The 26,611-nt window shown below is 44.7% G+C and overlaps 1 protein-coding gene across 9 annotated transcripts in view; it reads left to right on the top strand.

The window, feature by feature from the left end:
• Positions 1-17,277, top strand: part of LOC129860651 (pleckstrin homology domain-containing family G member 5-like) — a 77,077-nt gene extending 59,800 nt beyond the window's left edge. For 5 of the 9 annotated variants that reach the window (XM_055931258.1, XM_055931256.1, XM_055931255.1 and 2 more), the window contains 10 exons: positions 8,479-8,670; positions 9,739-9,909; positions 10,804-10,899; positions 11,686-11,997; positions 12,227-12,514; positions 12,679-12,798; positions 13,025-13,157; positions 13,383-13,638; positions 13,817-14,914; positions 15,183-17,277. In XM_055931258.1, coding sequence (XP_055787233.1) covers positions 8,479-8,670; positions 9,739-9,909; positions 10,804-10,899; positions 11,686-11,997; positions 12,227-12,514; positions 12,679-12,798; positions 13,025-13,157; positions 13,383-13,638; positions 13,817-14,914; positions 15,183-15,192 — 2,676 coding nt within the window. In that variant the 3' untranslated portion in view covers positions 15,193-17,277. Of the gene's footprint in view, positions 1-8,478; positions 8,671-9,738; positions 9,910-10,803; positions 10,900-11,685; positions 11,998-12,226; positions 12,515-12,678; positions 12,799-13,024; positions 13,158-13,382; positions 13,639-13,816; positions 14,919-15,182 lie in introns of those variants that run through there. The other 4 variants (XM_055931257.1, XM_055931261.1, XM_055931260.1 and 1 more) reach the window with 1 other exon arrangement.
• Positions 17,278-26,611: the final 9,334 nt, after the last annotated feature.

Genomic DNA, 26,611 nt, shown 5'->3' with positions numbered 1-26,611 from the left:
ACCGTTCAGTTACTGGTCCAACGCTCTTAACCGCTAGGCTACCGGCCACCCAATTCACACATCTCAGCTTAACTAAGAAGAAAGAAATTGACATATGAGTAACTTTCATGTTTTTGTTCTTATACTTTAATAGACAACTCCACTGTGAAAATGCTGGATTTTGTTTGATATTTCATTGCTCTTGGATATTAGATGCTGTAGTGTAGATGTGGTCCACGTTGGTGATTTAAACAAGTACTGTAAAGCAGTGTCATTAAATAGTGCAATGCTGAACCGTGTCTTCAATTGAAACCCAAGTTGTGTATCTAACTATCCCTAGCTGGCATATGCATTTCTAATAGAAGGTTTGTTTATCCAGCATGAATGGGGATATTTCTGTGTACTAAGTGTGGTGTTATGTGTAAAGTGGGCCTACTGTGTTTGTTGAGTATGCTGGGCCAGGTGGAGACTGATGTCTGCTGTTTACGGCCTATCAGGAGCTCCGTTATGACTGGGCGGGGCTAGGAGCCAGTTGAACTGCTGCAGGAGCAGTAGCTGTGTGTTAATGTGTGCGACTTGGATAGTAGAGTGTGTTGAGGCTTGACGAGAGAAGGGAGAACACACAGCTTTTTTATGATCTCAGTGTGATGGTTAACCTGCCAGGAGAGACAGAGATTCCGGGAACTACTGCTCTTGTGACCGACAGAGGAAGTAGCTATAACCCTCCTTCACCTCAGCACTTCACTGTGCTTTGGACTCCCTCTCTCTGTTGATTTTGGTTGGATTCTTCCTCTCTTTTTTGAGCTGTCATGTTTTTTTGGATCTCGTAGAGACTTTTTGGGGATTCCAGATCTTCCTAAATTAATGGTGACATTTGGACTTTTGTTGGACTTGTTTTGCATCTAGAGTAAGTGAGGATGAGAATGTTGCGTTTTAATCGCCTCTCGTCCTGGTATAGCTGGGACCTGCTGCATGTGGATGGTATTCCTGAGGGTCTGCCTGAATCAGCCCCTCTCCAGAGCCCAACGCCAACACAATGGCAGGTGAGACAGACAGACAGAACCACCTGGTCTCTGTACCTCTGCGCTTGTAGTATTTAAGTTGATTTTAGACAAGATGCCAGTGTAATGTATGCCAGCTTAAATATAATGCTTAGGCAATGATTGCTGTAGTTTTGATTTGACACAACTTTACACAGCAAATGCATGAGTAGAATTCTCAATCTGTAACCTTAGCCACGGGGGAGATTTGTATCTGATTTATTGATCTTTTGGCCATGAGCATGATGGGGAAAACCTCAGCAGGGTAGTGTGTGTGTGAGATGAACAGTGGACACTCCAGTCATGCTGGTGGGCCTGTGTAGGGACACATTTGGAATCCCATTCTGACCATTGGCCTGTATTATCAGTGATATCTGGTTTACCAGGTGATGGACGATTCATCTCTTCCACTTTTTATGTCAATGGTTCTTTGTATCCACCATGGCACTGGCTATGGTCATGTGTGTGCAAATACATGTTTTGCCTTTTTTCATGTATTTCAGTGTGTGTGGTTTGTGTCCATGTGGCCAGGAAAGTTAATGTCACACTGTTTTCCAATGGTTAATTAGCCTGCATGATCAAGGGGCCTCTTATCGCTGAATAACAACAGAACTGAAAGGCCAGTAGCGTGAGTGGGGGGGGCGACATGACCGTTCTAGCTACTTTCAATACAATCCTCCACCAAGGCCCCTCAGGGGTTTTGGCACCTAAAAGATTTCCCCATCCAAACCATGGTTAAGACCACAAACGGCAGAGATAAGATAAGGAGCCGACTCGACACAAGACTTGATATCATTAACCTGCTTGGAGCTGACCGTGACTGCAGACTGCTGAGGGCCACCAACCCTAGTTCCCAGACCTGTCAGTAGTGTTGTAGGTCAGGGTCCTCTCTGTTATTAATGAAGGGTGACCGAAAGGTCTACACAGAGGCCAGGTGAAACTCATGTAAACACCATCATTTAGAGAGGGCTGGTTAGATAGACAGGGCCACACAGAGATGTTAGTAAAACAATAAACACCATCATTTAGAGGGCTGGTTAGATAGACAGGGCCACACAGAGACGTTAGTAAAACAATAAACACTATCATTTAGAGGGCTGGTTAGATAGACAGGGCCACACAGAGATGTTAGTAAAACAATAAACACTATCATTTAGAGGGGTGGTTAGATAGACAGGGCCACACAGAGATGTTAGTAAAACAATAAACACTATCATTTAGAGGGCTGGTTAGATAGACAGGGCCACACAGAGATGTTAGTAAAACAATAAACACTATCATTTAGAGGGCTGGTTAGATAGACAGGGCCACACAGAGATGTTAGTAAAACAATAAACACTATCATTTAGAGGGCTGGTTAGATAGACAGGGCCACACAGAGATGTTAGTAAAACAATAAACACTATCATTTAGAGGGCTGGTTAGATAGACAGGGCCACACAGAGATGTTAGTAAAACAATAAACACTATCATTTAGAGGGCTGGTTAGATAGACAGGGCCACACAGAGATGTTAGTAAAACAATAAACACTATCATTTAGAGGGCTGGTTAGATAGACAGGGCCACACAGAGATGTTAGTAAAACAATAAACACTATCATTTAGAGAGGGCTGGTTAGATAGACAGGGCCACACAGAGATGTTAGTAAAACAATAAACACTATCATTTAGAGAGGGCTGGTTAGATAGACAGGGCCACACAGAGATGTTAGTAAAACAATAAACACTATCATTTAGAGGGCTGGTTAGATAGACAGGGCCACACAGAGATGTTAGTAAAACAATAAACACTATCATTTAGAGGGCTGGTTAGATAGACAGGGCCACACAGAGACGTTAGTAAAACAATAAACACTATCATTTAGAGGGCTGGTTAGATAGACAGGGCCACACAGAGATGTTAGTAAAACAATAAACACTATCATTTAGAGAGGGCTGGTTAGATAGACAGGGCCACACAGAGATGATAGTAAAACAATAAACACCATCATTTAGAGGGCTGGTTAGATAGACAGGGCCACACAGAGATGTTAGTAAAACAATAAACACTATCATTTAGAGGGCTGGTTAGATAGACAGGGCCACACAGAGATGTTAGTAAAACAATAAACACTATCATTTAGAGGGCTGGTTAGATAGACAGGGCCACACAGAGATGTTAGTAAAACAATAAACACTATCATTTAGAGGGCTGGTTAGATAGACAGGGCCACACAGAGATGTTAGTAAAACAATAAACACCATCATTTAGAGGGCTGGTTAGATAGACAGGGCCACACAGAGATGTTGGTAGTTCTGAAGAAAGACAGCTACTCCAGTTGATTAGAGATGACCTGAATTTGATGGCTTGTAGTTGATCTGCCATGTTATGAGAAAGTATTTTCTTAGTCCTATCTGTGTAGAATAAGTAGGCACACTTTATTTGTTGAAACAGGCACTACAAGGGATTTTCCCCTTCAGGTCAGTACTGGGCATTTGTTTCCTTGTTACAGGCAACCAGGAAAGTGTTGTCTAGACATGCAAACCAAAACAGAGTTGATTGAGGAAAACATTTAAAAAAAACATTGTTTCAAACTAGCGATGGGTCGTTCATGAACGATCAGCTCTATTTTCGGGGGAATGTCGAGAATCTTATCTGTGAAAGAGCCGATCATTTGGATCCCTGATTTGAATACTGCTATTACTACTTTTTGAGCTCCAGACTAGGGCTGACGGTCATGGAATTTTGGATTTTGGACGACAGTCATTGGTCAGCCAAATGACCGCGGTTATCGTTATGACCCGCGGTTATCGTTATGACCCGCGGTTATCGTTATGACCCGCGGTTATCGTTATGACCCGCGGTTATCGTTATGGCCCGCGGTTATCGTTATGACCCGCGGTTATCGTTATGACCCGCGGTTATCGTTATGACAAGGATGTGGGCATTGCCTAGGCAACCGAAGACTTCTTTGCTACAACACCTTGCTTGTTTTAGCAAGGAGCAACAAAATGTAATTACATTTATGTCATTTAGCAGACACTCTTATCCAGATTAATTTACAGAGCAAATTACGGTTAAGTGCCTTGCTCAATGGAACATCGACAGATTTGTCACCTAGTCGGCTCGGGGATTTGAACCAGCGACCTTTCGGTTACTAGCCCAAAACTCTTAACCGCTATGCTACCTGCTGCCCCTTTGTCACATTGTAGAGTCCATGTTGCCGCCCACGTCAGTAGTTGTAGAGTCCGTGTTAGAGCAGAAACGGACTCAACATACAAATGCCCGGCCATCCTGTCTTCAGTCAGCTGTTCGTTCTACACAACAACAAAAAACATTTCATTTTTAACGGCTATGACCAGGGCATCAAATTAACTTTTTGGTTCACCAGCCACTGTGGCAGGTAGATTTAAAAATATACCAGCCACTCAGATTTTTTTACCAGGCCAAATATATTTGGCTTTGCCTCATTTACACCAAAAGAACAGATGAGCATGCTTTGTTTCTAAAACAATACATGTATTCCTAGTAAGAAGTAATATGGTATGTTTCATTTCGTTTGTCTTTTAACCAAAAATATCAGATACAAAAATGTTTTCCGGACCTTTAAGGGCGGAACGTTACCTTGGTAGCGCGATTTGAGTCATGTTTGTGCCTTTTGAGATTGAGTCTGACGAGTAGCAGCTTGTCTTCTCTTCCCTAGCAGTTGAAACTCATGCATAGAAAAACAACCTCGCTTGTGAACAAATCAATGTAAATAGCCAAGAAACACAAGGACAAAGTCTCACTTCAGACTTTAATTTCAGATATATCAGACCAAATTTTATGCCTGTTGCAGAGCTTCTAAAAGGTCAGCCTGGCGGTGTTGTAGACCGAAGTGGAATAGGCTATATATGATTCCTAGTTCTTTGACTTTGTGCGATGAATTTACCAGCTATGAAACAAAATGGCAGAAACACTTTGAAAACATCTACTGCAGCATTTATTTGACTATAAATGTGATCATACCTGACTTTTTTCTTCACAAATGCGAGTGACATGCTCACACTAAGGAGCCCTGACCACCCGCCAACGTGGCTGGTGAAATAGACATCTTACCCGCCAATGCCAGAATATACCTGCGTGTGGCGGGTGTTCATTTTAGCCCTGGTTATGATGGTAAAAAATAATAATGACAGGCTTCATCCATAACCGTCGGTTACACGGTTATACTGTAATTATGCCAGCCCTACTCCAGACAACAATTATCTGTAGATAAGCTATAAAAACATTATCTGAAGATGGTAATTCCTCACTGCAGGAATAATTGGTAGTGAGGAGAGAGCCTCACTACCAAAAATATAGTTGTTGAATTTGAACTCACGTTTCATGAGCTGACATAATGGTAGTCAACCTTTTAGGCTTTACATTAGAAATGTGCTGTTTTTCATGGTTTTTCATACCTTTTTTAAGCACCTCTGAATGAAGAGCTGTTTGTGAGCCAAATAAATGGCTCCTTTTTTTTAGGTGAAAGGAGCCAAAAGATACGTCTCAATTTAAAAACTTGGAATGCCCATTCAAACCACAACAGAGCAAGACTTTGGTCATTTCACTGTGGTAAAGGCCTAACTAGAGTTCTCACCAATTCAGTAATAAATGTTTTTGTTAGGTCACTCAATGCCTTTTTTTCTACAACTGGAGACATTCCCAAATGAACTTGTATGTGACAATCTGCTTTGCTCCCAAAGGCAACACTCTCCTTGTGAGTCTGTTTCTATATGCCTGGTACATGCGTCATACCAGTGACAGCCTGAATACATTTCTGTACAGCTATACTGTAGACTAACAGTTTCGTTTACAATAAGGAAGCATGACAGTTTTGAGTGATTAAGCTGCAAAGCTGTCAGTCAGTTTGGAGGGAAGTGCAGTGGTTTAAAAGAAAAGAAAAGGAAAGGCACGGGGTGGGGCTCTGTGGGGGACTCCCAACAGTCAGAACAAGGAAATTGGACATCAGATGCGGCTCTAAACAAAGGGCCAAAGAGCCACTATGGACAGATGAACAGTTGGCAAGTCTTCTGCAGCACCAGGATGTCTGTTCTACCCTGCAAGCTGTTGCTCTGTCCACGCCCCCTTTATGTAGATAAGCGACACACTCATACTTTTCCTGTAGCCCTGCCTCCTCTTCCTTTCCTCCTCAACACAATGGGGCAGGCAGGATCTTCCCGGTTGCTATGACTCCAAGACAGTGGCTGTGTGAAATGCTAGGCAGGCAGCAGGCTCAGTCAGCACAGCAGGCTTCACCTCTCAGCGTTAGGACAGCGGTACTTGAAGGACTACCACAGAGACACACAGAGTTCAAAGATGAGTCCTGTGGTGGTGCTCATGGTGTATTCATGGAGATAGAGTGGCTCTTGTGTCCTTCCTATCAAACATCAAAACCTGGACTCTTGACTCAACTTGGACTCAATTTGAGCAGGACATCTCAGCTCATAACTTGACTTCAGAAGCGCTTTTCTGATGGGGAACAACTTCTAGTTGTTGCAGCTGTCGCTCTCTGGGGCTTTCCCCTCTTAGTCTAAGGGCTCTGGCTCTCAAGTGTGTGTGTGTGTGTGTATCGCGGATGTATGCGGAGAAGGACGAAGAGAGGTTCAACTTTAGAGAACACTGCAGCTGGTTCCGTTCCGGTATGGGCTGCAGTCAATAAGTCTCTATCCGAAGTATGGTTTTTGTAATCTTTGACATGCCGCTGGTTTCAATGGTGAGTATTATACTGCTTACATTGTGTGAAACGTCAGGGAGCCTTTCCCTTACTGTATCTCTGTTAGAATTTAAAGACGTGTACATCCATTTGCCAGTTTAGACAGTAAGTCTTGAAGTCACACTATGGTATTGCAGTTGTTGGTAGCAAAGGCTTAGCCTACTTCTCTTTGGGTTGGTAGGCATAGTGCCAGGACTTTGGTTTGTACTGTAATGTATTGAAACTCATCATTTCAGAAATGTCCTGCAAATGACTGATACTGTGTCGTTTTTAGTTTTGGTAAAATGTTCGTTATCATATACCAATCTAAAAAACATGTTGCTAAAACTAGAATCACATTTTTCTCACCTACCATGCTCTGTGTATCTGTTGCCAGAGCATTACCACGCTAAGCTAATAGGAATTTAGCCTCTCCAGTCTAGCCCAATGAGGTGCTGTCACTAGCACAGAGTCCAGAGTCTCTCTCTGTCGGTCCACTTCCTGCACCTGTGTCCTTGTCCTCTTGGCCGAGATCCCCCAGAAATCCCCCCTGGTCAGAGCTGGATGAGAGACCACACTGTTTGCTCCACCGAAGCAGTTAAATCTAAATATAGTGGATGGGAAATTATGCTGGAGTCATTTGTTACTTTCCCTCTCGATCTTATCCCACGTTGATACTAAAACAGAGGAGGAAGTACAGTTTATACTACTTTGGATAGGAGGAGAAGATTGTACTGTACTGCAACGATTGGTCGAGAAGGGGTTGCTGCATGAAAGCCTTTAAAGAATCCCGAAAGGTAACACATTTTGAGCAGTGTTGTTTATAGATGGGTACAGTAGATAATGTGTGTCTGCAGAGAGAGAGAGTGGTTTGCTATTGCTGCTCTCCATCCGACAGTTTGTTTACCACACCACTGCTCAATGCTAACCAGCCTCTTTTGTGTACATTCTCACTATGGATCTTGTACTGTAGGCGTAGACCTTATCCTCTGCCTATGATTTGTTAGCCACCCAGAATGACTTGACAGGGAAATAGTGGGGATTGAGAGCAGTGGATAAGAAAGCAGCAGTCAATACCATGGAATTGATGTTCCTTTCTACTGTGACATGAACTGAACACGGGTCAATGGCCCAGCGACTCCCTAGTCCCCACTAGCAGATTACACTGCACTGACACACTGTCTCTCTCTGATGGCAAAAAAACAACTGTTTCCTCAGGTACTGAGGCCTGAGGAGGCCCATGTTTGTTTGGTTTCCCAGCCGGACGATGCTCGTGAATTGGATTGAGATTGCATGCTTAAGGCGCGCAGGCCAGCGGGAGGGCTTGCTTGCTCACAGGGTAGCAATAGTGATGGAGCAATGCAGTGGATTGACTCCAGCCGTCCGCCTGTTCTTATGGAACAGCGCCCCCCCCCCCCCCCCCCCCTGGCCTGCTCTCTTTCCCTCTGTGAGGTAATTAGTGTTCCGTCTCAGGAAGTGGCATTCCTTCCCTGTGGTCCTGTTTGTGTCTGAACGACAGTTAGGATGTTAGGATTGCTTTAACAGCTCTCCTGCTGATGTCATCATCACTTAAAAAATTCCCTCTGTTTCCTGTTTATTCTCCTCATGTATTTGACTTTTTCCTTCCCATCTTTGCTCCTCTCCTTTCGCATGAGTTGCTATTCTTCTTACAGTCTCTTGTTTCTCTTTCTGTTTCGCTCTCTCTCTTCACGGTGACTTCATGTAAACCCGCTTTTAACTCGGGTCTCTCCTGGTTCTTGCAGGGTCAGGCACGTCGCAGGAAGAACATAACAGAGTTCCTTGGGGACGCCAGCATCCCGTCTCCGGACTCCCTGACCGCACTGAGCGGCTCTCTGCCCAGTGTGGGGGCTGGACCGGACAGCTGGAAGAACCGCGCCGCCAGCCGCTTCTCTGGCTTCTTTAGCTCCAACACTGGAGCAGGGGCCTTTGGCAAGGTGAGGGGTAAGGCCTGGTCCGGGCCATCAGAGGGGAAACCTAGTAGAGTGAGGGAGGTGGTGTGTTTCTGCGCGCAAGCGTGTGTGTGTGGTACGGGGTTCAAAGGCCATATCCACTCAGCTCCCAGTGAGATCACATCCCTCCTCTCCAAAGCCTCTGAATAGGCTCACACAGCAACCTTCCACTAAACAAATACACTAAGTAGCTGTGGTGGAAGTGACCTGTAAGAACAAAGGATTAACATGTTTGAGTAATGTCTATTCAAGAACCTACTACGGTAATAACATACCACACACAAGAATGGAAAAAAATAAGATGCAAAAATACGAAATGGCAATAATCCTTCACTTTTATCTCTTAAGACTAACAAAGCACACACACACACGTACATTGTCCGCGCTCCCCTGGGGTCATATCCTGCACAGTAGCAGATGTCAGAGGGAGACCGTGTCTGTCACTCACCTGTCAGCTCCCAGGTCATCTCTATTCACCGTGGCCAATGGCCATCATCTTTAACCCTGTCAGTGGCAGGGCTGGGTGGGGGACCGCAGAGACCTGCCCCCTCTCCTCTCCACAAAGCAAGGGTGAACCAGGGTCAAACAACCAAATCCTGTATCCCCTTCAGGGGACAGGTCCCCAAAGCACAGTTAGCATCTCCCCGCCCCCTTACCCAGCTCCTCTATTGTCCAAGTGATCTCAATGCACTGAGCTCATTTTCATACGTACACATAAGGCTGCCCTGGCAGGACAATAGTCTGGGTAGCTGTTAAGATTGAAGAATTCAGTGGACTCTTGAGGGTTATGCTTATGCAGGAGGTCAATATGTCTTACAGTTTTCTTTAAGAGAATAATAACCTCTATCGTAATACAGTTAAAGGCACTGTTCCTGCCTCTCCCCTTCCTAAAGTAATACTTTATTTTTTTATTTAACCTTTTATTTAATACTGACCTTGTGATTTCCTCTAAAGGTGCTGTGCATGTGAATTACGTTCGAATGAAGCAGGAATACTTAATTTGCCCAGGAGCTGTGGTTAATGACACGTTTGGGTTTATGCCCATTCTATCAGGAGGTGGATCGCATGGAGCAGCTCCAGAATAAGCTGCAGTCGTACACTCTGTTTGGCCTTCCCAAGGTTCCTCCTCAGCTCTCCTTCCATCACGACTCCTGGGAGGAGGAAGAGGAGGAGACCAGCTTCACCCTGGAGGACAGCTGGACACAGCTACTCGACAACCATGAGGTACGGTAACATGAACACACACACACACACACACACACACACGAATACCAGCACGCACCAAAACAAACTCACCGAAACACACACTCATTCACTGACACATAACCACAAATGCTTAATACAAATACCTAATACCTATTTTTTACATAAAAATTGCACAGTTAGTTAGGGCCTGTAAGTAAGCATTTCACTGAAAGGTCTACGCCTGTTGTATTCGGCGCACGTGACAAATACATTTTGATTTGATTGCATGCATGTAGCTACTCACATATTAAGTCATAAACTGTTCACAATCAGTTCCTGTTTTGGCCTGACAATCTCCCGCCCATCCAGTCCGGTGTTTCCCAGCAACAGGGCGGATAACGTTTACAGCCAGTGTTATACAGCTGTTTATTAAGGTTAATGTGGAGTTGTATAAACGTTACCAGATCAATCCCGTCCGTCTCTCTTCCCGGGCAGAACTCACACCCTTAGAGGTGGGCTCAGGTAATCAGGCAAGGTAGACCGATGTCTGTGTGTGATAAGATGCTGTGTGATTGGGGATCAGGGTTTGTGGGGATTTCAGTCACACTCCAACTCAATCAGTGTTTGACTGAGCTCGGTCTAGATGGTATCATTTGTTTGTGACCAGACATGTAACAGTAAAGTTGTTATCTCATGAGTCTGTCTCATGCAGTATGTTCTTAGACATGGCTTATGGCTTTTACCCTATGAGTGTGTGTTGCTACTTTATATGTTCAGACCTGTGTAAGGCTGTTAACTCATGAACGTGGGGGGGGGGGTGCATTGTGTTCTTATGTGCAACTCGTGTATAAGGGAGTGTGTCGTTGTCTGTTCACATAGATGTGTATGAGGCCATTACCTAATGAGTGTGTTTTTGGTTCTGTGTGTTTCCAGACGTTGACCAGACGCCAGTTCCACCAGCAGGAGGCTATCTGGGAGCTCCTGCACACTGAGGCCACCTACATCAAGAAACTACGAGTCATCACTGACGTAAGTGCCCTTTACAAAGTAATTGCTTCTCTCCCTTACACACGTGTACCTCCTAGATAATTTTTGGAAGAACAACATAACCTTCTATGTCAAGTCCAAATGAGCTACTTCCATGAACCCTGCTAAGATGTTAGTTTGGTTAGGTCTGCTCTCTGAGGGCTGTTAGTGGCACGTACAAAACGTGCTCTTTCCGTGACCGACTGACCAGGAGAATCCAGGTGATAAGGAATCCTTATTGATCTCACTTGTTAAATCCACTTCAATCAGTGTAGATGAAGAGGAGCAGACAGGTTAAAGAAGGATTTTTAAGCCTTGAGACATTTGAGACATGAGTTGTGTATCTGTGCCATTCAGCGGGTGAATGGGCAAGACCAAAGAGTTAAGTGCCTTTTGAACGGGGTGTGGTAGTAGGTGCCAGGCGCACCGGTTTGAGTGTGTCGGGCTGCAACACTGCTGGGTTTTCACGCTCAACAGTTTCCCGTGTGTATCTAGAATGGTCCACCACCCAAAGGACATCCAGCCAACTTAACACACCTGTGGGAAGCATTGAAGTCAACATGGGCCAGCATCCCTGTGGAACGTTTTCAGGGCAAAATACAACACCTTGTAGTTCATGCCCCTGACAAATTGAGGCTGTTCTCAGGGCAAAATGGGTTGCAACTGAATATTAGGAAGGTGTTCCTAATGTATTGTACACTCAGTGTAGGTTGTCTATCTCTAGTGCAGTACTTTCCTATAAGATGTCCCATATTGCAACCTGTTCTCCCATGTCCTCTCTTCCTCCAGTTGTTCCTGTGCGGGCTGTTGAACCTGCAGGAGAGTGGTCTGCTGACAGAGGTGGAGCCTGCGCGACTCTTCAGTAACATCCAGGACATTGTGCGTCTGCATACGGCCCTGTGGAACCAGGTGATGCTGCCTGCCCTGGAGATTGCCCGGCAGGCCAGGACCCTCCTCAACCCTACAGACCTCCACCACGGCTTCAGGACAATTGGCTCCAGGTTTAAGCCCTACATCCGTTACTGTATGGAGGAGGAGGCCAGTATGGAATACATGAGGTCACTCCTCAGGGACAACGAGCTCTTCAGGATCTACGTCACGGTGAGTCGCAGTCCGTCTGTCCTCCCGATCTCTCTCTGTTCACACTGATAGTGTAAAGTTAAACAACTGCCCACCAAATACTATTTACTAATCTCACAAATACAGCACAGTCAACCAATATCATATACCACTATTACGTTCTACATAGCACTTTTCAGTGTTGTTCATTTAAGTTCCTAGCCACATTTTCTTTAACCTCTAACTCCTGGTCTCTCTTTCCCCTGCGCAGTGGGCTGAGACTCATAAGCAGTGTAACCGGCTGAAGCTGGCTGACATGCTGGCCAAGCCTCACCAGAGACTCACCAAGTACCCCCTACTGCTGAAGGCTGTCCTCAAAAAGACTGACGACTCGCCGTCCCGCGACGCCGTCAGCGGAATGGTGGCGTGTGTGGAGGGCTTCATCAACAGCGTGGACTCTCGGATGCGCCAGCGGGAGGAGCAGCAGAAGCTAGCCGCCATCTCTGGACGCATCGACTCCTACGAAGCAGTGGAGGGGAGCAGCGAGGAGTTGGAGAAGGTGGGCACTCACCACACTCAGGGCTGGCTTCCTGGATATACTGCTGCAAGTCTACTGCTAGACTAGAATCTCTATTGAATTAGATTTTTAGTCCGGGTTGAAATTGTGCAACGTGTTTCTGCTTGGTGTGTAACTCTTCTTCTTCTTCTTGTCTCTCTCCTTAGATCCTGCGTGAGTTCAACCGCTTCGACCTGATGGCTCCTATGAGAGGCACATCACCAGAGGAGACCAGACAGCTCCATTTGGAGGCGGCACTGCGCATGAAGGAGGGCAAAGACAGCAGGGTAAGAGTCTGGCTGGGCTACTTTGTAACTGCTTTTATCTCATTATAACTGTCGCAGGCTGAGAACTACCCATTGTCATTGTGATAGAATATGTCAAGGACCAGGGTGATTGGGGAGCAAATTATTTTCATAATATTTCCTTATTTGATTTAGCCTAGTTATTGTACTAGAATGATGACAAGTGACCTGAAATTGACCTGGAAGCAATTCCCCATCCTTCCCACAGATGGAGGTGTACTGCTTCCTGTTCACAGACCTGCTGCTCATCACCAAACCAGTGAAGAAGTTAGAGAAGGTCAAGGTGATCAGACAGCCCCTCCTCATCCACAATGTTATCTGCAAAGAACTCAAGGACCCTGGTGAGTACCAGCATGCAGCATGCAGGGTTAAGGTATTTGTTTTCTTTCACATACTTCAGCTGTGCTTGATGTCTGGCACAATGGAGCCACATGTTAAGCATGTCTGGCACAATGGAACCACTACAAAACTCTTGAAAGTGATATTCCTTCCCATCTGGCACTGCAGACAGGCTCAAGCAAATGCTTGAGAAACATGTTTTGATTAGCTGTTCTCTCTTACTATAGGCTCCTTCATTCTCATCTACCTCAATGAGTTCAAGAGCGCTGTGGCAGCCTACACTTTCCAGGCCAACAGCGCCACCCAGGGGCGAAGCTGGGTTGACGCCATCTGCAACGTCCAGAACCAGCTCCAGAGAATGCGGACTGAGGAGGTTCTCAGGCAGCAGGTCACCCTACAGCGCCGTCTATGCGGAGAGGAAGAGGAGGAGGAAAACAAGAGCAGCTCCCCCTGCATGAGGAACAAAGATCAGCAGGGACCAAGGTACAAACCCAAACAACGACTTAGACATAGTAGAGCTTCATTCTTCTATAAGGACACTGTAGATGTTGATCGGATCTGTGCAAAGATTATTTCATGGGAACATGATCATTTATTGTTAGTGTTTATATTACTAGAACCATTCTCATCATTCTAACGTTTTGGTGTCTTTCTCTTCCAGTCATTCGGATTGCTCCACAGAGACCCTGTCAGTCATGGACATAGGAGAGGATTCAGGGGAGCACCAAAACCCCTCTGCCACAAACACAGACTCAGGAGGACCCTTAGAAAAGAGCCTAGACTCGGGCACAGTTACCCCACCTACTGGACCTGAGCCCCTGCACTGCAACCCTGCCAGCCCCCAGGACAACCTTGCCGACCGGGACCCTGAGCCAGAGCAGGAGGGTGTTATGGAGGGAGGGGAGGTTGAGCTGGAGCCTCAGTGTCGCTCTCTATCCATGGACAGTGCCTACGGTACCCTCTCCCCAGAGTCCCTACTGAGAGAGCTGGACCTACAGACACGACCAGGCCAGAGCAAGGGAGAGGAGACTGAAGAGGAGGGAGAGATAGAGGGCCACGAGGTGGAGGTGGAAATGGAGAACGAAAAGGTGGTAATGAAACTGGTGGAGAAGGAAGAGGAGGAGGATTCAACCTCTGTTGGTTCCCAGCTGTCAGTGGTTCAGTCTTTGAAGCCTCGGCGACGCCCCCCAGTTACGGCCCGCCTCCGCTGCCTCCAGAGCCTGAACATCAAGTCCCTTTCAGAGGACAACCTTCTGCAGCGTTTCCGCGACAATGCACCTGTCTCCCGGATACAAACCCGCAGCCTTACAGCCCAGGACCAATCAGAACACAGGAGCGAGAGGGCGGAATGCCTGGTCCACAGTAAGAGTCTATCAGCCCACGACCTTACTGGGCTGTTTCAGACTGACCAAGACTCAGAGCCTGAGTATGAGGACTTCCTGAGTATGAGCATGCCTTCTGGTAATCTCTGTGACACCCTGAGGAAGGCAGAGGCCCGGCAGGTCCAGAGGGCTCTGGCTGCAGCTGAGGCCTGTGAAGGCAGCAATAGCCAGGCTGACAGCAGCAGCTCAGATGGGGAGATGGTGGTGGCGCCCTCTGGAGGACAGGGGGGGAAGTGCAGTGAGTCGTTCACAGCCGGTTGCCCAGAGAAGCAGTCGTCGCCCAAAAGAAGGAAGACCCATCAGCACAAGAAGCTGACCCTAGCCCAGCTCTATAGGATACGCACCACCCTAGTGCTCAACTCTACTCTCACTGCATCGTAAGTCACATCTCACTTTATTCATGGGTATCATGTCTATACACCTGGATGTGCTCTTTGGGCTTCCATGAGTTCTATTAAATTCTGCCAAGTTGACACAATGCAAGCTATGGTTATTTACAATCACTACCAAAGTAGAACCCACAGAGGAACTCTTTCAGCCAAAGTTATAATAAAGAAATTATCTTCAGGATAATTTACCTTTTACTCTATACAATATCAAAGGCCTTGTGGTAATCAATCTCTGTTGTGTGTTTTCTGTTTCTAGGGAGGTGTAACCACTCTGGCAGACAACCAACCAACTAGTGGCAACCTGACCACGAAGAGGAACCACACTCTATGGAGTCTGCGTAGAGGGGACTGAATTCCTTGTGACACAAATGCACTCTCTCAAGCTGCCTTCTCCCTTTCCATTGCCTGTTGGACAGTGTCTGCTGCACGGTTTTGCAATCAGACAATAAGAATATTCTTTGATGTTGCATTTGGTTTCAGTTTATTGTGTGGGATGGGAGGGAAAAGGCAAAGAGACATTTAACTGCTTGCACTTTGTAACGGACGAACAGAGCGTCGAAGGGAGCTGAGGCTGGGACCTTTGGGTGGACAGTGGACTGGACAGTTACTGGTGTAGGGTAACACCCTATCGGGCCTACCCTCTAAAACGAGACTGAAAGAGGGGTTGTCTCGGCATAGATCTGCCTGCTTCTCTCTGCAATGGACCGGAGTGGACCAGAGAAGATCTAGGAAAGGCTTGGGTGGCCCAGACACTCTTAACTCTTACAGATGCACTCCGGGATCCAAGTTCATCACATATTTTGCTCAAATTGCAACATTTGAATGATATCATATAAATTGCAAAATGTGTAATATATCACGAGATGAATGACACAGTACACAATTGGATGACGTAGTACTCAAAAAATGGGGACCGCTTTTGGCTCATGAGCACCACTTTCGAAACTACTGGCTGAAATGATGCAAAAGTTGGAGAATGCACCTTTAAGTAATTAAAAGAAAAGAAAAGGGGCACAATGTCAGAAAATAATTGCTCTCTAAAATGTGTTTGGGGAATTGCAGCAACTAGGATGGCCTGGTATATGTTCTACTCCTGGTTTGCTTTGATGCAAACAATAAATGTTGCACAATTGTATCTTTGTTAAATAGACTAATCACTAAGGGGATGACTTTACATTCACGATGGACACTTAGAATTAGTTGTGTGTGCGCGTGAGTGTGTGTCTGTCTGGGTGTGTATTGTGGGTGTGTCTGTATGTGAATGATACATTGTCCTAAACTCCTGATTGAATCAAAATGATTCCCGTCATGGTGTTCATCCTCTTTGAGTAACATACCCAACGATGTTAAGACCTGAGAACCAAGTAGATGTCAAACTAAAGGTATACATGAAAAAACTGTGTTCAAGTAACAACCACATATTGTGTTATCAACTGCTGTGTATTTTCAAACGTACAGAGCCAAAAATGTATTTTCAAAATTGCCGCATCTAAGATTAGAATAGACAGAGTAAATTCTGGGCTTTATATTTTCTACTGTGCTGAAGCAATTTTTGTCAATCAATAGTGGTGGTATGATTGAACTACAAAGACTAAGATAATGAAATGGTTTTCCGTTCTTTAGTGTTTAGAAGCAGAGAGATGAACCCTTGGTTATTAGGTGGAATGGAGTTGTTTCGGGGAACATGACTACACTAATGTAGAAAGATTTGAGCATGCACTCACAACCTGCAACCTACATGGAACAAATGCAAGTTAGAATGTCGTGATTTGTAAAAGAGCAGTCTACACACACAAAAAACAATATTCCATGTAACAATGAGCTTGGAACACCTTTTGAGACATTGCATATTTTGTGTTTCTTTAATGTAACACATTAACACAATACAGTAACTTAAAGAGACTGAGCAACGGTTTGGGGTTGCATATTGTTTGTGAATCGGTTTTCTTTGAATGTGTTTCTGTCCACACTAATAGAAGTGATTTGGCGGGAGCACTGACCACCATAGTTCATTAACGTGGTCAAACTGACATTCAGCTTGTTTTTTATTGATGGTTTAATATGCGTTCTCTAAAACCCTCCTTGTCAAATATTGCCCAAACCAAATAGTTTAACATTTGTTTACTTTACCAGTTTTTGTTTATTTGTAATATTTATTAAGCTTGCCATGTTTTATATATAAAATATTGTTTGATTTCATGACTTGTACATTTTGTGTTGGTGTAGACTTAATATTTCGTTTCTTGTTTTTCATATCAGGCATGATGAATCTGCTATGAACCAAAACTATTTGATCTCCCTTTCAGGAATGTCTCTTAAGTGTCTTACCAAATAAAAAAAGCATCATCAAACATTTAGCTTTAGAGTACATTGTGTGTAGTGAAGTACACCATGGATATTACCTTTTTTTGCAGGGCAGCAGGTAGCCTAGCGGTTAGAGCGTTAGGAAAGTAAGCAAAAGGTCAACTTGTGCCTTTTGAGCAAGACACTTGACCCTAGTTGGTCCAGGGTCGCCGTTGATAATGGCAGACCCGGGCCGTGACTCGAGTCTCTGAAGGTGTCTCAGGGAGAGTGGGATATGCAAAAGACACATTTCCAATTCACACGTGCGTATTAATACACACTTGTATGTGTGAATTAGGACAAATATAAGCACCCACCAAATTATTATTATTATATCACTTAATACATTTGCATTTTAACCACAAAATATGAGGAGTCTGACTGTTAATGAACAGTAATGGGTGGGCTGTGTCTCAAATGACTGAAATGGAGTCAAATCACAGCCTAGTGCACCTGGACTAGCAAGTAACTTCACATGTATGTATTATAAACTGCCAGTAGATGGCATTAATTATCTTTGTGGTGCTACATTATACAGTGCCTTCGGAAAGTATTCACACTCCTTCACTTTTTACAGATTTTGTTATGCTACAGCCTGAATTAAAATTTAGATTTTTGGTCACTGGCCTACACACAAAACCCCATAATGTCAAAGTGGAATTATGTTTTTAGAATTTTTTTACAAATTTAATCTGAAATGTCTTGAATCAAGTATTCAAACCCTTTATGTCAAGCCAAACGTTCAAGAGTAAGAATGCACTTAACAAGTTGCAAGAATATTTAACATGATTTTTGAATGACAACCTCATCTCTGTACCCCATACATACAATTATCTGTAAGGTCCCTCAGTCGAGCAGTGAATTTCAAACACAGATTCAACCACAAAGACCAGGGAGGTTTTCCAATGCCTCGCAAAGAAGGGCACCTATTGATAGATGGTGGGGACACTGTCCAACAGGCAAATATTCAGACACTGAATATTCCTTTGAGCATGCTGAAGTTATTAATTAAACTTTGGATGGTGTATCAATACACCCAGTCACTACAAAGATACAGACATCCTTCCTAACTCACTTGCCAGAGAGGAAGGAAACTGCTCAGGGATTTCACGGTGAAGCCAATGGTGACTTTAAAACAGTTACAATGGTTGTGATAGGACAAAACAGAGGATGGATCAACAACATTGTAGTTACTCCACAAAACTAACCTAAATTACAGAGTGAAAATGAAGCCTGTACAGAATATACATTATTCCAAAACATGCATCCTGTTTGTAACAGGGCACAAAAGCAATACTGCAAAAAATTTGCCAAAGCAATTCACTTTTTGTCCTGAATACAAATTGTTATGTTTGGGGCAGATCCAATACAACACAGTACCACTCTCCATATTTTCAAGCATAGTGGTGGCTGCATCATGTTATGGGTATGCTTTTAATCATTAAGGACTGGGGAGTTTTTCAGGATAAAAAAGAAACAGAATCCTAGAGGAAAACCTGGTACAGTCTGCTTTTCACCAGACACTGGGAGATGAATTCACCTTTCAGCAGGACAATAACCTAAAACACAAGGCCAAATCTACACTGGAGTTGCTTACCAACAAGACAATTAATGTTCCTGAGTGGCTGAGTTACAGTTTTGACTTAAATCTGCTTGAAAATCTATGGCCAGACTTGAAAATGTTTGTCTAGCAACGATCAACAACCAATTTGACAAATAATAGGCAAATATTGTACAATCCAGGTGTGCAAAGCTCTTCGAGACTTACCCAGAAAGACTCACAGCTGTAATCTCTGCCAAACGTGATTCTGACATGTATTGACTCATGGGTGTGAATTCTTATGTAAATAACATATTATTGGATTTAATTTTCAATACATTTGCAAAGATTTTGAAAACATGTTTTCACTTTGTCCTTATTGGGTATTGTGTGTAGATGAGTGAACAAATTATATTTAATCCATTTTGAATTCAGGATGTAACAACAAAATGTGGAATAAATCAAGGGGTATGAATACTTTCTGAAGGCACTGAACAAAAATATAAACTCATATAAGGAAATCAGTCAATTGAAATACACTGCTCAAAAAAATTAAGGGAACACTTAAACAGCACAATGTAACTCCAAGTCAATCACACTTCTGTGAAATCAAACTGTCCACTTAGGAAGCAACACTGATTGACAATAAATTTCACAAGCTGTTGTGCAAATGGAATAGACAACAGGTGGAAATTATAGGCAATTAGCAAGACACCCCCAATAAAGGAGTGGTTCTGCAGGTGGTGACCACAGACCACTTCTCAGTTCCTATGCTTCCTGGCTGATGTTTTGGTCACTTTTGAATTCTGGCAGTGCTTTCACTCTAGTGGTAGCATGAAACGGAGTCTACAACCCACACAAGTGGCTCAGGTAGTGCAGCTCATCCAGGATGGCACATCAATGCGAGTTGTGGCAAGAAGGTTTGCTGTGTCTGTCAGCGTAGTGTCCAGAGCATGGAGGCGCTACCAGGAGACAGGCCAGTACATCAGGAGACGTGGAGGAGGCCGTAGGAGGGCAACAACCCAGCAGCAGGACCGCTACCTCCGCCTTTGTGCAAGAAGGAGCAGGAGGAGCACTGCCAGAGCCCTGCAAAATGACCTCCAGCAGGCCACAAATGTGCATGTGTCTACTCAAACGGTCAGAAACAGACTCCATGAGGGTGGTATGAGGGTTCGACGTCCACAGGTGGGGGTTGTGCTTACAGCCCAACACCGTGCAGGATGTTTGGCATTTGCCAGAGAACACCAAGATTGGCAAATTCGCCACTGGCGCCCTGTGCTCTTCACAGTTGAAAGCAGGTTCACACTGAGCACGTGACAGACGTGACAGTCTGGAGACGCCGTGGAGAACATTCTGCTGCCTGCAACATCCTCCAGCATGACCGTTTTTGCGGTGGGTCAGTCATGGTGTGGGGTGGCATTTCTTTGGGGGCCGCACAGCCCTCCATGTGCTCGCCAGAGGTAGCCTGACTGCCATTAGGTACCGAGATGAGATCCTCAGACCCCTTGTGAGACCATATGCTGGTGCGGTTGGCCCTGGGTTCCTCCTAATGCAAGACAATGCTAGACCTCATGTGGCTGGAGTGTGTCAGCAGTTCCTGCAAGAGGAAGGCATTGATGCTATGGACTGGCCCGCCCGTTCCCCAGGCCTGAATCCAATTGAGCACATCTGGGACATCATGTCTCGCTCCATCCACCAACGCCACGTTGCACAACAGACTGTCCAGGAGTTGGCGGATGCTTTAGTCCAGGTCTGGGAGGAGATCCCTCAGGAGACCATCCGCCACCTCATCAGGAGCATGCCCAGGCATTGTAGGGAGGTCATACAGGCACGTGGAGGCCACACACTACTGAGCCTCATTTTGACTTGTTTTAAGGACATTACATCAAAGTTGGATCAGCCTGTAGTGTGGTTTTCCACTTAAATTTTGAGTGTGACTCCAAATCCAGACCTCCATGGGTTGATAAATTTGATTTCCATTGATAATTTGTGTGTGATTTTGTTGTCAGCACATTCAACTATGTAAAGAAAAAGGTATTTAATAAGAATAGTTCATTCATTCAGATCTAGGATGTGTTATTTTAGTGTTCCCTTTATTTCTTTGAGCAGTGTATATTCATTAGGCCCTAATCAATGGATTTCACATGACTGGGCAGGGGCGCAGTGATGGGTGGGCCTGGGCGGACATAGGCCCACCCACTGTGGAGCAAGGCCCAGCCAATCAGAATTAGTTTTTCCCCACAAAAGGGCTTTATTACAGACAAAAATACTCCTCAGTTTCATCAGCTGTCCGGATGGCTGGTCTCAGACGATCCTGCAGGTGTAGAAGTCGGATGTGGAGGTCCTGGGCTGGTGTGGTTACGCCTGGTCTGCAGTTGTGAGTCCGGTTGAACGTACTGCCAAATTCTCTAAAATGACATTGGAGGCGGCTTATGGTAGAGAAATAATCATAAAATTCTCTGGCAACAGATCTGGTGGACATTCCTGCAGTCAGCATGCCAATTGCACGCTTCCTCAAAACTTGAGACATCTGTGGCGTTGTGTTGTGTGACAAAACTGCACATTTTAGAGTGGCCTTTTATTGGTCCCAGCACAAGGTGCCCAGCATAAGGTAATGATCATGCTGTTTAATCAGCTTCTTGATATGCCACACCTGCCAGGTGAATAGATTATCTTGGCAAAGCAGAAATCCTCGCTAGCAGGGATGTAAACAAATTTGTGCACAAAATGTGAGAGAAATAAGCTTGTTGTGCTTATGGAAAATGTCTGTGATCTTTTATTTCAGCTCATGAAACATGGGACTAACACTTTACAAGTTGCGTTTATATTTTTGTTCAGTATATTGTGTTTGCATCATTCACACACACTTTGACCTCTCGATACGGACCCAGTTAAGCTTATGGTACATAACACAATACCTCTTCTATTGAAGTACGCCTATACTTTTTACGAGGTGTACATCCAGTATTTTATTGCTTGGATATGATATGCTGTACCCTTTACTACAACCTCTTGGATCCTCGTATTACGCATAAGATCATCTAAAAGCCTCCGAATATATTTTCAAAGTATAACTGATGTTGCCGTTTTCTACGGTTGGTGTGACAGGTTGAAGAAAGCATTGGATCTGTGGTGTTGCGTTAGCCTGGGTGCCAGTCTGTTTCTGTTGCTCTCTTACCATCTCCTTAAGGAATGCTCGACAATAACAATGGAATAGTGAAAAGCACTGATCTGGGACCAGGCCTAGATTAAATTAAATTTGATTACATTACATTCGTAGAGCGGAAGATATCTGCTATAGTGCAGTTGAAAATTAAAGTCAATGTTCCTGCATTTGCGGAGACTGCATTGACGGTAAACGCTGCATATGTCAGCTCAATTGGAAATTACCTTAACATTAAAATCGCGCTATAACACAGATCTTCCTCACTACGGATTGAATCTAGCCCTTATTTAATAACCAAGATGTTCTTATTTTATACTGGTCAGTCTTTACAGAGGCAACTCCTGCTGAACAGGTCTGAACTCCTGATGAGGTAATGCTATATACTGTACGTCTGGTTGACTGGCCTCTCCTTCTCCTCAGAACTTCTTCTCAGCTTTGAACAGTGGTTCACAGTCCACGTATGTGTGGCAGACCTTCCAGAGGTATGGCAGGAAATATGTAAGCCTGCACGCACGCACGCACGCACGCACGCACGCACACACACACACACACACACACACACTTCCAGGAAAGGCTGGTCCTGTTCTGTCCTGTCTGTAGTGTGCGCAGACCAAGATGTATTTACAGGTGATTATCAGCTAATCGGTGGATTACAGCATGTTGATTCCACACATGCCCCTAATCCGCATTGGAAAGGCCCCATGGCCCCTCTGGGATTGTCCCTAGTCTTAATCTGATCCAGAATCCGGTTTGTCAGTGGGCAGTGGCCCCTCCCGTGCTCACATCTGGCCCTGTGGGATTTAATGTTGTAATCCTTGATTTTATTTCCAGCATTTTATGCTTTAGCGCTGATACGCTGGACTTTAATTATTGAAATGCAGCTTTCATTTTGAACCACAAAGTAATTAAACAATCCCAACTAAATAAACTCATCTTCATATGTTGTGGTTGTGGTACACTGCTTGTAGTAGTTTATAGTGGCTGGCTGCTCTCTGGAGACTGTACTCTGGTGTGCTCATCTTCACAATCAAAGTCTAAGGTGAAAGACATTGCATAGAAAGTGTTTAATGTTACTGTACTTTAATCAGGTTGGATTCTTTGATACTGTTGGTACAAAATTAATTTGTTGATAAATTACTTAAATATAGGACTAAATGTTTGAAAGAAGGCATTTTCACGCTTTCCTAAATTTGATGAGTTTTTCTTCAATGTGGGAATACTTCCCAACACTATACTGTATATAGGATTGTGGATGCATTGTCTACGATGAGATCCTTTTAAATGTACAGTATTATCATCCTGGTTGTTCTGTTCAGTTCCAAGCAGCTGGGGCATGTGAGCACTCCTCCCTGTGACAGATGTCAAAAAGCATGCTGTAAAAAATGTCAGATTAACACAAAGGGGCACTTTGCGCAAATCCCGATTATGGAGAGCACTTTCATTTATTAAACTCTGCCAATCCCTATGCTCTTTTGGAGCCGGGATTAAAATCAGGTAGACACCATTGTCTGTCTAAACAATCCCCTTTCTAAGCTCTCTCTCCCTTCCTCTCTCAGACAGTTTTCTCTGGATGGTGTAACCCAGACCCAGGGCTGGCCGGTTGGCTGGATGTAGAGGCAGCAGGGGCTTAAATGATGGGTTGTCCGCTTGATAATACCGCTACCATTGATTCCCATTAATCAACATCATCCCCTTCAGAAGAGCTAGGTGGGGCGGGGGGGGGAGGGGGGGGGGGGGGCAGAGAAATAAAGTGTTTACAAGGTCTGTGCTGTGAAAAGGCCCGCAGACAAGTGACAGCCATATGGGGTGGATGACCATGCTAGTCATAGTGAACAGCTGCCCTCTATCAGAGCCAGCACAGCACCGATACACTGACACCGCCACGCGTTGCCATTAGTTAGATAGAGACTGATTGACTTTCATGTTATTGGAGACTGAGAGGGCCACAGCTAGCTTAATATCTGGCCCCACGAGGCCCCTCAAGGCCCCGAAGGTTTAAACGACAGGTGATGGGTCCCCCTCTGTGTATTTCCTGGTCTGGAATCTTTCTGGTCATACATCCCAGCAGGTTGCCTAGCCGTTTGAATCTCTAAGCTGACTAAGTTAAAAATCCAAAATTGCTCCATAGTGTGAGCAAAGTAATTACATGATTGCTACTTATGATTTACCTTCCACACAGTGTATTTCAGTAGTGGCAAAGTGATTAAATATGTTCTCAGCTTCTGTGTGGTACTTTACAACACAAAGACATGACATATGTCAGCGGATCATCATTCTTGACCCTCATAAAAAGGGTGTTTTTCTAAAATGGCAGAGCATAAGGTTCACTTTTTTTTATGACATGCAAGATTAATAGGGACTAGGGACTATAATTGTATCAGTTTATAAGGAGCTTATTGTCATCTCAATATTGTATTTTTTTGTGTGGGTAAAACATATGAAATTGAAATCACAAGCATATTTCTTAATGAAATAGAAATTAATTTAAAGAGTAGCTCGCTACAAGTGGAGAAAAAGGGAGAGTGAGATTACTGGGGTAAATCAAACACATTTAATATTCAGAATGCATTGACACAATTAATCTGACATTGTGTTTAAGGATAATACCTTAACTGACACTAGCCATCCACTACACTGGGGCTCTGACTGAGCAGGATGGGCCCTTTTGCTGTGGGGTATGGTTACACACCCAGGTAAACAACCTGGACTCAGAGCATTTCGTATTATTCTGTACGTAAACCAAGACACTACATTTAGTATGATATGTTACGTTTCATATGGTATGTAATAATTTGTGGATGCCCATCACCCATTTCGTATGATATATAACAAATTACAATTTGTATTATATCTTACGAATTTGCATAACTTGTTATATGTTACAAATTTGGTTAGGTGAAGGGTTAGCTAAAATGGTTAGGGTTAGAGGAAGAGTTAGCTAACATGGTAAGTAGTTGCAAAGTAGCTAAAAAGTAGTAAGTAGTTCCTAATTAGCTAAAATTGTCCTTGATGAGATTTGATGAATACAACGGAACGACTTGTTTTGTGTAGTGTTAGCTAGCTACATAGTTTTCTTTGCTAGCTTTGTATCTAAGATAATTGTGTAACTTTGAGTAATTATCGGTTAGCTAGCCAGCTAGTTTCGCCTGCCGCGCTGCCGTCCTCCTACCTAGCCAACACTGCTAGCTAACACTGCTAGCTAGCCAACTTCTACCGAATAGCAGCACTGTAGAAGCTTACATTACAACGGAACGACTTGATTAGCGTAGTGTTAGCTAGTTGTCTTTGCTGTCCTTGTATCCATGATAATTGTGTAGTTTAGAGAAACTTAGAGAAACTGTCGAGGTCACCTAGCCAGCTTCACTTTCAACAACGCAGCTACTGCTAGCCAGGCTACTTCACCAGCCAGCAGTACTATATCATTTTAGTCAATAAGATTTTTAATTTTATTGATTTTTTGCTACGTAAGCTTAACTTTCTGAACATTCGAGACGTGTAGCCCACTTGTCATTCTAATCTCCTTTGCTTTAGCGTAGCCTCTTCTGTAGCCTGTCAAATATGTGTCTGTCTATCCCTGTTCTCTCCTCTCTGCACAGACCATACAAACGCCTCACACCGCGTGGCCGCGCCCACCCTAACCTGGTGGTCCCAGCCCGCACGACCCACGTGGAGTTCCAGGTCTCCGGTAGCCTCTGGAACTGCCGATCCGCGGCCAACAAGGCAGAGCTCATCTCAGCCTATGCGTCCCTCCAGTCCCTCGACTTCTTGGCACTGACGGAAACATGGCTCACCACAGATAACACTGCTACTCCTACTGCTCTCTCTTCGTCTGCCCACGTGTTCTCGCACACCCCGAGAGCTTCTGGTCAGCGGGGTGGTGGCACCGGGATCCTCATCTCTCCCAAGTGGTCATTCTCTCTTTCTCCCCTTACCCATCTGTCTATCGCCTCCTTTGAATTCCATGCTGTCACAGTTACCAGCCCTTTCAAGCTTAACATCCTTATCATTTATCGCCCTCCAGGTTCCCTTGGAGAGTTCATCAATGAGCTTGATGCCTTGATAAGCTCCTTTCCTGAGGACGGCTCACCTCTCACAGTTCTGGGTGACTTTAACCTCCCCATGTCTACCTTTGACTCATTCCTCTCCGCCTCCTTCTTTCCACTCCTCTCCTCTTTTGACCTCACCCTCTCACCTTCCCCCCCTACTCACAAGGCAGGCAATACGCTTGACCTCATCTTTACTAGATGCTGTTCTTCCACTAACCTCATTGCAACTCCCCTCCAAGTCTCCGACCACTACCTTGTATCCTTTTCCCTCTCGCTCTCATCCAACACTTCCCACACTGCCCCTACTCGGATGGTATCGCGCCGTCCCAACCTTCGCTCTCTCTCCCCCGCTACTCTCTCCTCTTCCATCCTATCATCTCTTCCCTCTGCCCAAACCTTCTCCAACCTATCTCCTGATTCTGCCTCCTCAACCCTCCTCTCCTCCCTTTCTGCATCCTTTGACTCTCTATGTCCCCTATCCTCCAGGCCGGCTCGGTCCTCCCCTCCCGCTCCGTGGCTCGACGACTCATTGCGAGCTCACAGAACAGGGCTCCGGGCAGCCGAGCGGAAATGGAGGAAAACTCGCCTCC

This window comes from Salvelinus fontinalis, chromosome 8 (genome assembly GCF_029448725.1).
Source record: "Salvelinus fontinalis isolate EN_2023a chromosome 8, ASM2944872v1, whole genome shotgun sequence".
NCBI classification, from domain to species: Eukaryota; Metazoa; Chordata; class Actinopteri; order Salmoniformes; family Salmonidae; genus Salvelinus; species Salvelinus fontinalis.
Note: the sequence above shows the minus strand (reverse complement) of the source record. Positions and strands in the feature narration are given on the sequence as shown.